General features: G+C 34.0%; 1 protein-coding gene across 3 annotated transcripts in view; it reads left to right on the top strand.

The window, feature by feature from the left end:
• LOC106460440 overlaps positions 1-9422 on the top strand; it is a 42696-nt gene that overhangs the window by 15826 nt on the left and 17448 nt on the right. For all 3 annotated transcript variants that reach the window (XM_022387154.1, XM_013920136.2, XM_022387153.1), the window contains 4 exons: positions 1498-1675; positions 6251-6335; positions 6893-6986; positions 8579-8711. In XM_022387154.1, the coding sequence (XP_022242862.1) occupies positions 1594-1675; positions 6251-6335; positions 6893-6986; positions 8579-8711 (394 nt within the window). In that variant the 5' untranslated portion in view covers positions 1498-1593. The remainder of the gene's footprint in view (positions 1-1497; positions 1676-6250; positions 6336-6892; positions 6987-8578; positions 8712-9422) is intronic.

Here is a 9422-nt window from a genome sequence, read left to right as displayed (position 1 = left end):
ATGATGACTAGCTGCCTTCCGTCTAGTCTTACACTGCTAAATTAGGGACGGCTAGCGCAAATAGCCCTCGTGTAGCTTTGCGCGAATTTCAGAAACAAACAAACAATAAGTCAAGAATTCTTTTTTGTATTATTTAGAATTTAAAGATCCAAAAGATGCAGCTCGGTTGTTGCATGAAACTTTAAAAATAAAGAAGGCATGTTTTCTAGTACTTTCTGTTAGAGGGCATAGAACATCTATATTTTTCTTTCCCCACCTTCACTTGCATTTAATTCATTTTTAATCTAAGGTTTTCTTAAGCTATTTTTTAAGACAATGTCAGAGTCGATAATACAGTGGAGCTGAAATACTAGATTTTTATTGAACATTATAAATAAAATATCAAAATTGGTAATCTTTATTTGTGTGTAAGTTGTAATCATAAGTTTAACTGATACAACGATTTAGGTTGTGGATAAGTTTCAAGATTTTCATCAACTACCTTGATACAAACACCAAGGAAAGAAACTGTTCTATCGACTTCAAGCTCAATAGCAAATGGAATGTGGCGACTTAAATTATTTATGTAAACTAAAAGTTCTAAAGACTTAAATGTTTCATGATGTCAGATGACATACACCTCATCAACATATCTAATCCAACAAGTTGTTTCAAAGACATATTGTTAACGACTATCAAAGGTATCCATAAAAGTCACACAATATCAGAGATAACGGAAATCACGTAGCAACACCAATGTTCTATAAATAAAACAAACCGTTACTTTCAAAAATTTATATCTTGGGCATTTTTAAAAGTTATCTTTTTAAAATATTACTTTTAAATGAACGTGTAAGCTTTGGTGGTATTTAAATTGTAACGTTGAAATACGATCAGCGGATAGAGGAATAATGTAGTACAAAAAGGAATAACTTAATCTGTACGACAAATGCACATTTGAAACATCGCTATTTTTAGCCCCCCTTCAGTGGTGAAGCGGTAAGTCTCTAAACTATAACGCTAAAAATCAAGTTTCGATACTCGCAGTGGGCAGAGCACAGTTCGCCCAATGTGTATTTTTGTGCTTTACAAAAATAACATTAAAGATAACGCCATTATCGTTATTTTATTTGTTAACTATGTCGGTAGTCTCACGTGAAAGCTGATGATATTATGTTATTACTCGATCGAACCGAGCAAATAGTTATTATATTATAGCACCACAAACTAAGCTACCATAAAAAATGGTTTATTTTACCGTCACGTCGGCTCCTTGACCGTTTCCATCGAAACCATATCATTAAATCTCCAAACATCACTCAATCTTTCCATTAAACCTAATCGAAATCTACAAGTTAATCCCTTAAACTGTTTTAACATGAATGCATATAGGATACCAGTGATTGGAAAGAAATTACTGATAATTAAGACAAAATCGAGTTGGTTAAAACAAAATAAGCAGACTAGAAATTGCAAAGTTTGAATTATTGGTGACTCCCAATATATATATATTTGCAGATAGTTGTTAAAGTCTATGTTCGAGCGTTATCTACTGATCTCAAGTATAGAACACTATCGATTGGACCTCAGACAACCTGTAAAGAGATTGTCTGTATGTTGTTGAACAAGTTCCGAATGAAACATCGAGACCCAAATCTCTACTGCTTGTCACTGGAGGTGTGGATACGGAAAAAAGGTAAGCATATATATTTAATATGCATACATATTTTGTTTCCAGCTAAACATATTCCATCGACGTTTAGTCTTTTCTTTTTATTTAGTTACAACTATCTAAATTAAATATTGTTCAGATTAAACACTAAATTCATTTTCCTAATGTTTAGTAATTGCTCAACTTTTTAATGGAAGCAGTGATGTTTTTATTGTTTGTTAGACTCTTGTAAAATCTTTTCTTTTTTTTTTGTTCCCCGGTAAGACAGCGTTAACTCTTCGGATTTACAACGCTAAAATCGATTCTTTTCGGTGGCCACAGCAGATAGCTCGAAGTGGCTTTTGCTATAACAACTTCCACACACACATAGCACATGTTTTTTCTATGGCAAGTTTCATTGTCAATGTAATATCCATAAGAAACCGAATAGCAGCATTGTTGACTGCTGATAAACTGATTAGCTTGACACATGGATAGTAAATTGCAGACAACAGTGTAACATCAGAATAACTCAAATTTTCGGAGTGCTAGTTACTAGTTAGAATTCCTATGAGTTACTATTTCGAATAATCTCCAAAGAATGAAAATTGTCCCCTTTCTTTAGCTGACCATGACCCTGCCCTAGCAAGTCTACAAGTATAGTTCGCTAGCACTTAACTAGGGTTCCCCGAAGCAGACGAGTGCGGCATATCCAGCACGCGAGCTTCAACGTTGGTTCCCATGCGGTGGAAAATTACCCTAATCAAAAAGTGCACACGCGTATAGATAGTTCTACATCCTTGAAATTTGTACTTTTTTTTTTGTTTAATTGTAGTATTATACAATAAATATTACCTGACAGTCCAGTGAGCTTATAAGAAACACAGATGCTATTTAAAAATATATTTATTTATTTCATGAATTTGTTTTTCATCCATGGAGAAATTTTAATTATATGAAATTATAGGCGTTGTAGTGTGTAAAATTGGGGGTGGTTAAAAATAACCTTTACTATTTTGTTAAAAGAATATGATAATAATAACCTTAGATCCTTAAACAACAGTACAGTTAACCATAGCTAGGCACGTGAATGATCAGTAGAAATAACATCAGCGTTATATTTACCTTTTATATAGTTTTCTTATGGCTGTAACGAAGTGTAGATTTTGGCTTTAAGAGATTCGGAATATATTACCAGAAAAAGGGTTGAACTGTCGATAATGTTAATTTACATAAATTATTTATTGTATCACCATAACTATCAGTTTATGTTAGATTGGAAACCTTTTTATTTTACACGTAATTCATGTCACTGAAAGAAAATATTCACACGTAGTTTGAAATACGATATACAGAATAGTTATCATGTTTTTTTTTTATATATTTCAAATAAACAACAAGATAATTTAAAAATTTGAACTTAAAAAAAGGGGAATAAGGATCGTCATAAAAATTACAGAAACAAGTTGGATCAAAGTGCAAAGATTATAATTTCAAGCCTATAACTAAGGACTCTAAAAAAGTAAACAAACTTCATGTCTACATTATTTATCAGTTTTACTGGAGTCAACATAGGGACCTGTAGCTTGAAAACATAATGTAGACACTATTTCCAGCCAAATTTGTTTACTTCCTTTATAGTCCTTAGTTGTAGGCTTGAAAATATAATCTTTGCATTTTGATTAAACTTGTTTCTGCAATTTTTTGACGATCCCTATCCCTCTTTTTAAATTAACAAATTTTACTAATCTTGTTTTTTAAGTATTTTTTGTTGTTGTTGTTTTTTTTATCCATTTATGGAGAATATATTTTAAGCTACATATGTGCATATGCGTTCAGTTGAATGTTACATGTTTTTCAACAGTTTACTTTTGCAGTGTCTTTTTTTTTCCATTATTTACTGAGCCAGGTTGTTTTGTACCTGAGGTTTCGTGTAAACACGCATTTAACAAGGGCTAAGTACAAAGGAAGCTTCTCACAACAACATCGCATATGTATGTATTTATAGCTACCTATATCAACTTTCAATGAAAAATAATCAATTTCTTAAATAGGTCATGGCCATTTGCAGTGTTTCAGGTAGTATATCTGTCTAGGTTTTGGTCAAAGTACCCAGCCGATTTTGCTATAGGCTTGTGAAACAAAAATATAAATAATAATAAAAAAATAATACTAAAATACCCACTCAAAGTTTCAGCGAAGTAGGAAAATGAACATAATAAATCACCAATCACAAGAACAGAGAAATCTACAATGGTAATCGTCTACTGTTAGAAAACTCATTGAGATAGTCATAGGAAACTACTAGAGACAAAGTACAACAGCGAACTCTAGAAACAATGAAAAACAACAAACTCGAGAAATGAATCCTCAATGTGGCAATTTCCAATTAAAGCACTATAAGTCGCACAAATTATTTTCCAGCTAATGTGCATTAGTAAAACACTGGATTTTTTCAATGGCGGAAAGTGAAGAACTTAGAGAAATTCTTCAGGGCGAAAAAACGAAGATGCTTGAATTAATTTTAGAGCTATCCTATGACATATTCAATACTGCATTCATTACTATTGTCCAGGTTTCGTTAAAATATTCGTAGCCGTTTTTTCTGTAGCGGCTTGTAATAATAAGGCTGGAGACTGTTATAAATATACATATTCTTTACTCTAATAAAACGAAGCGCTTTCCAACTAGTATAAAACCAACATTTCCGACTAGTATAATGGTGCTTAAATGGCTTCTGCACTTCTGTGATGCTTGAATGGCTTTGAAAAGTCTATGTTGTTGGCGAAGAAGAATTTAGAAACTTTTAGAGGGTGGAAATCTCGACTTTCAAGAATCAACTTAAAATAGCTCTACAACTCACGCAGGAGTTTGTTTAGTAGCTGTGCATAGATTTTGGCGCAGTATACCTAGCCGTTTTTCTTGTAGGCTTTGGTGCTTGAATGGCTTCGAAGAGAAACTTGGGCAGTAGCAATGAAAACAACTGATAAAATATCTCATTCTCTTTCAAGAATGAACATAAAAATAGTCCTATGATCTGCGCAGGAGATTTTTAGTAGGTTTGTCCAAGTTTGAATAAAATATCCGTAGCCGTTTGTTTGTTTTTTCTGTAAGCTTGTGAAACAAGAATAATATGAATAATAATAATAACATGAAGAACAAATAGATGGGTTTGAATTTTGTCTAACAATCGGAAAATCAACTTTTTTGCTATTTATCAATATTTTAGCAGCCTTAGTTATTGAGATAGAAAGTCTTGAGTGTTGTTTCAAGAACATGTCTGCTTTTTAAAATGGTTTTTGCCCGTATGTTCTATTAGAATTTTTATGAACTTCCTGAGCGAACCTTATCATGGACCACTATCAGTGATTCATGATGCACATTGTTTATGTAACGCATCTAATACTACATGAGATATCTGAATAAAAAAATTTTGCATTACAAGAACACACTATTGCGACCAGTTGATTTGAGCAAAACATACTGTTGATTAATTAAATATACCCTTTAGGGGGGGGGAGGCGAGAATTGCGCCCGTGCTCCAAGCTCAAGCATTAAAATTATTAGTGTTGGTGTATATTTGATGCTTCATACTTATTCTACTACAACATTTCTTTGATTTCTCGTACACTAGCATTCAGCATATTTTCTTGAAGCAATGCAGTCGCTACTTGTTTACCATGTTCTGCACCACAGTGGTCTGATTCAATGCACGGAAGGAGCTAGTAAATACATTGTTTGGTTGTGTATTTTTACTTTCTCTTTCTTTTTAAATACATGTGTTTAAGTAATGGAAATTATACAAATAAAAAAACATGAATTTTCCACGTGAGTGACATTTAATTGTGATTACTACTTATACGTTGTCAAACGGTTTCCAGAGATACCATCACTTAAGCATTAATAAGTGAGACTCGTGCATCTGGGCCTATTCTCACGCTCAAACACATTTTGATCAAACTTGCAGCTTTCCATAACGCATTCTGATTGGTTGACCGGCTGGACCCAGATCAAATTCTACACCACATTAATCCAGGAAATGCACAAGATTGTACCATTTTGCTTTATTTAGTAAAACAAATTATGGGTAGCATGTTCCCACACCACCTCTAGAAAGTTACTACCTTCGGCGTCCGCAGCATTTTACTGCTCCAAAGTTAGTTAGTTTGTTTCGAATATTCGCGCAAATCTACATAAATATTATCTGCGATAATCATCCCTAGTTTCAACTTCTAGACTACAAGAAAGGCAGTTAGTCAACTGAAGCTATCGCCATCTCTTGAGCTACTCTAATCCAAGAGTTGAATTTGACCATGGAAAAAGGTATTACACATCCATTGCTCAAAAAATGAACAGCACGATTATGCCATAACTACTTGGCCACACCCAACCCAATAATAAAAAATAAAACAAGCTAGTTTATCATATTACCTATATCTCAAACAGATACACAAAAGGTATTGTTGTAACCTTAAAAACTCTTTATACACTGGTGCCTCGATTATACGCGCTTGTCTGGGGAAAGAAAAAAAAATCGCGGATAATCGAGGCACTAGTATATCTCATTATAGTCTATAACGGCAATAATTTTGCTCAAATCTGTATTTTATTGGTATGTAGGCTTACCCATCAGAACTGTAATGGTGCTGGACGATGAAGCTAGACCTGGTGAACTTCAAGCTTGTCATCCGTGTGAAAAATTTGGGTTCGTAAAGTGGTCATTTTATAGGTTTCTGCATCTACTTACTTGTAGCGCTTTTTATTAATTAACATATGGTGTATTAATATTTCTAGTTTGCTTGTACTAGGCTTTAAGAAAATATTGACAATTGATCAAAATTATCAACATGAACTTAGAAGGAACACACACACATACATACGTATATATATATATATGTATATATTGGCATTTAATAGTTTCATGGTTAAATTAAGATTGGGGCGTGTTTCTTGGACATTTAGGAATATTAGAAAAAAGTGTGGGGTTACGTACTGACAGTTAATTTTACTTAAGAAGCTGAATTTCGAATATATTTCTAAAAGGAAAAATCTCTTGCAGTTAAGTTGATTTATTATGTAAAATGATATTACATAGAATAGATTATAGTTACTGTTATAAACTATTTGGATATTACCATCACCAAACGTTCACACGACGTAAGAACTTTTGAAAATCAACTGTTGCTGTGTAATTGATCATTACGCATTATAAAACTGTTTTCTTTACTTATTTTTTCTTCTCTCTTTTACTGGTATCATTAGATTTTTATCGTCTAATCCGCCAGTGTGTAAGTTCGTGCTGCAGATGAGGAGAGGTGGTTTAGTGAAAGTATTTGATAGCTGTTTAATGACTGGAGTAAGTATATTTATAATTGATAACTGTATCTGTATTTTTATTTTCGGACTTGGTGTTACAATTTGGTTTCTAACCTCAATAAAACAACAAATTTTAAATGTATTGACCTTTTTGAGTATTGCACGTGTTTTGTCTAATAATCTCATTCCAAAATAGAATTGTCGTTGATCGATACTTCTTCATTTTTGGACAAATTTTGTGTACATCCATATTGAGTTTGGTTTGAATTTCGCGGAAAGCTACACGAGGGCTATCTGCGATAGCCGTCCCTAATTTAGCAGTGTAAGACTAGATGGAAGGCAACTAGTCTTCACCACCCTCTGCCGACTCTTGGGCTACTCTTTTACCAACGAATAGTGAGATTGACCGTCACATTATAACGCCCCCACGGCTGAAAGAGCAAGCATGTTTGGTGGGACGGGGATTTGAACCCGTGACTCTCATATTACGACTCAAGTGTCCTAACCACCTGGCCATGCTGGGCTAACAGATGTGTTGAACTGTCCATAAAAATATTATGTTGCTTTTTCAAGCACGTTACTCTTTATGTAACAATAATAATATATCTTATTGTGTGTTGTCTTTTCTTATAGCAAAGCTATCTGCTGTGTCCACCGAGGCGAATCGAACCCCAGAATTTAGCATTGTAAACCTGAAGACTTACCGTAATCCCACCGGGGGACATATCTTATCGCACAATGAACTTTATAATTAAATGTATAGCATTTGCTTGTTTTGTTTTGACAAAAATAGGATTTTTGACTAAAACTAAAAGTTGTTTGCATTTGAGCAAAGTCACATTGGACTATCTGCTGTGTCCACCGCGGGGAATCGAACCCCGATTTTTAGCGTTGTAAGTCTGTGAACTTACCACTGTATCAACGGGGGACAAAACTAAATAAAGTTTTCAATGAAGAGTTGTGAATTACATTCATGTGGAACTGGTATCATTATCAAGTTATAAATGTTGGAGACATTTTTAGTTGTTAGAGGTATTTTCACAAATTTGTAAGAGTGCACCAGCACCTTAATTTCTAGTTTGAAGCATCTGTTTGTAGTTAAGCATAAAGCTACTCAATGGGCTGTCTGTGCTGTACAAACAATGGGTATTGAAACCCGGTTTCTAGCATTGTAAGTCCGCAGACATTCCGCTGTGCCACTGGGGGGCGCTGTTATAAGTTCGCAAACTTACTGCTGTGCCGCTGGGAGGCTAAAACATCAGAACTAATAGATATTTTCTAAGCTCGACGAATCATTGAAAAGTATGTTTGATTTGAATTTTTTTTATTTTTGTTGGAAGAAGTGGTTTGAAGTTCAGATAATTATATATATATATATATGTGTGTGTGTTTTTTACATAACATACTATGTGCTCTGTCCACCATGGGGAATCGAACCCCGAATTTTAGCGTTGGAAGTCAGTAAACGTATGGGTGACCCATTAAATCATTATAGTCCTTGTGTTTTCCATAAAGTGCTTTGGTAATGTTTTAAAACATTCCTTTATATTTAACATGTCTATATTGGTAGATTCCGCATTGATATAACTGTTGTTTTTACTACTAAATATTATCTAATCTTTTGCATTTCAGTCCATGTACAAAAGTCTTTTGGTGTCAGACAAAACTACGACAGAAGAATTAATACAGCTGTTGCTACATTGTTACAATTCGAAAGAAAGACCGAATAAGTTCGCATTATTTGAGATATCTTCAACTCAGAAATGTAAGTTACAGTTTGTTATAGCCTGAACATCATGGTTTCGTACATAATATTTATATGATTTGCTTGTTTGTTTGTTTTTAGAGCAAAGCCACATTGAGCTATTTGCTGTGTCCAACGGGGAGAATCGAACCCCGGATCTTAGCGTTGTTAGTCTGTAGACTTACCGCTGTCCCACCGGGGGACAATGTTTATACAGACGACTGTAGTGAAATTCGTATCAAAGTTTTAGTCCAGAACAACTCATGGGAACTTTTAAGGACTAATATTACTATGTTACAGAGGTGTCGCTGGGGGTTCGGGCCCATAGGCGCAGGAATTTTTGGCGTTTCAGTATGATATCGATCATGGTTTTCTATTCAGATTTTTCAAGACACCAACTGGGGATTCAGGGTACTCTCAAGTAGAATCGAGGCACAGGCACCGTGTGCTTGGGCTTAGCGATGCCTATGCTGTGTTAACTAGTGTTATTTTATATAGCATGTGTAATTAAAAAGGTCAGTTTATTTGAATTTGAAAAATGTGTTTATTTATTTTATATATTTACATTTAAAATATTACCAGATAGTTTTAAAGTTATATTTACCACAGTATAACGCTCTCGTTGTCACAATACGAACATAAATATTATACTAATAATGGCTGGAGACGGCTTAAATGGGTAATGAAGAAAAACTTTAATATAAAAGCAAATGTACAACGTTTCGACAAGGT

Source organism: Limulus polyphemus, unplaced genomic scaffold, assembly GCF_000517525.1.
Source record: "Limulus polyphemus unplaced genomic scaffold, Limulus_polyphemus-2.1.2 Scaffold770, whole genome shotgun sequence".
Lineage (NCBI taxonomy): Eukaryota > Metazoa > Arthropoda > Merostomata > Xiphosura > Limulidae > Limulus > Limulus polyphemus.
The sequence above is the reverse complement of the archived record's forward strand: the minus strand, read 5'-3'. Positions and strand labels throughout refer to the sequence as shown.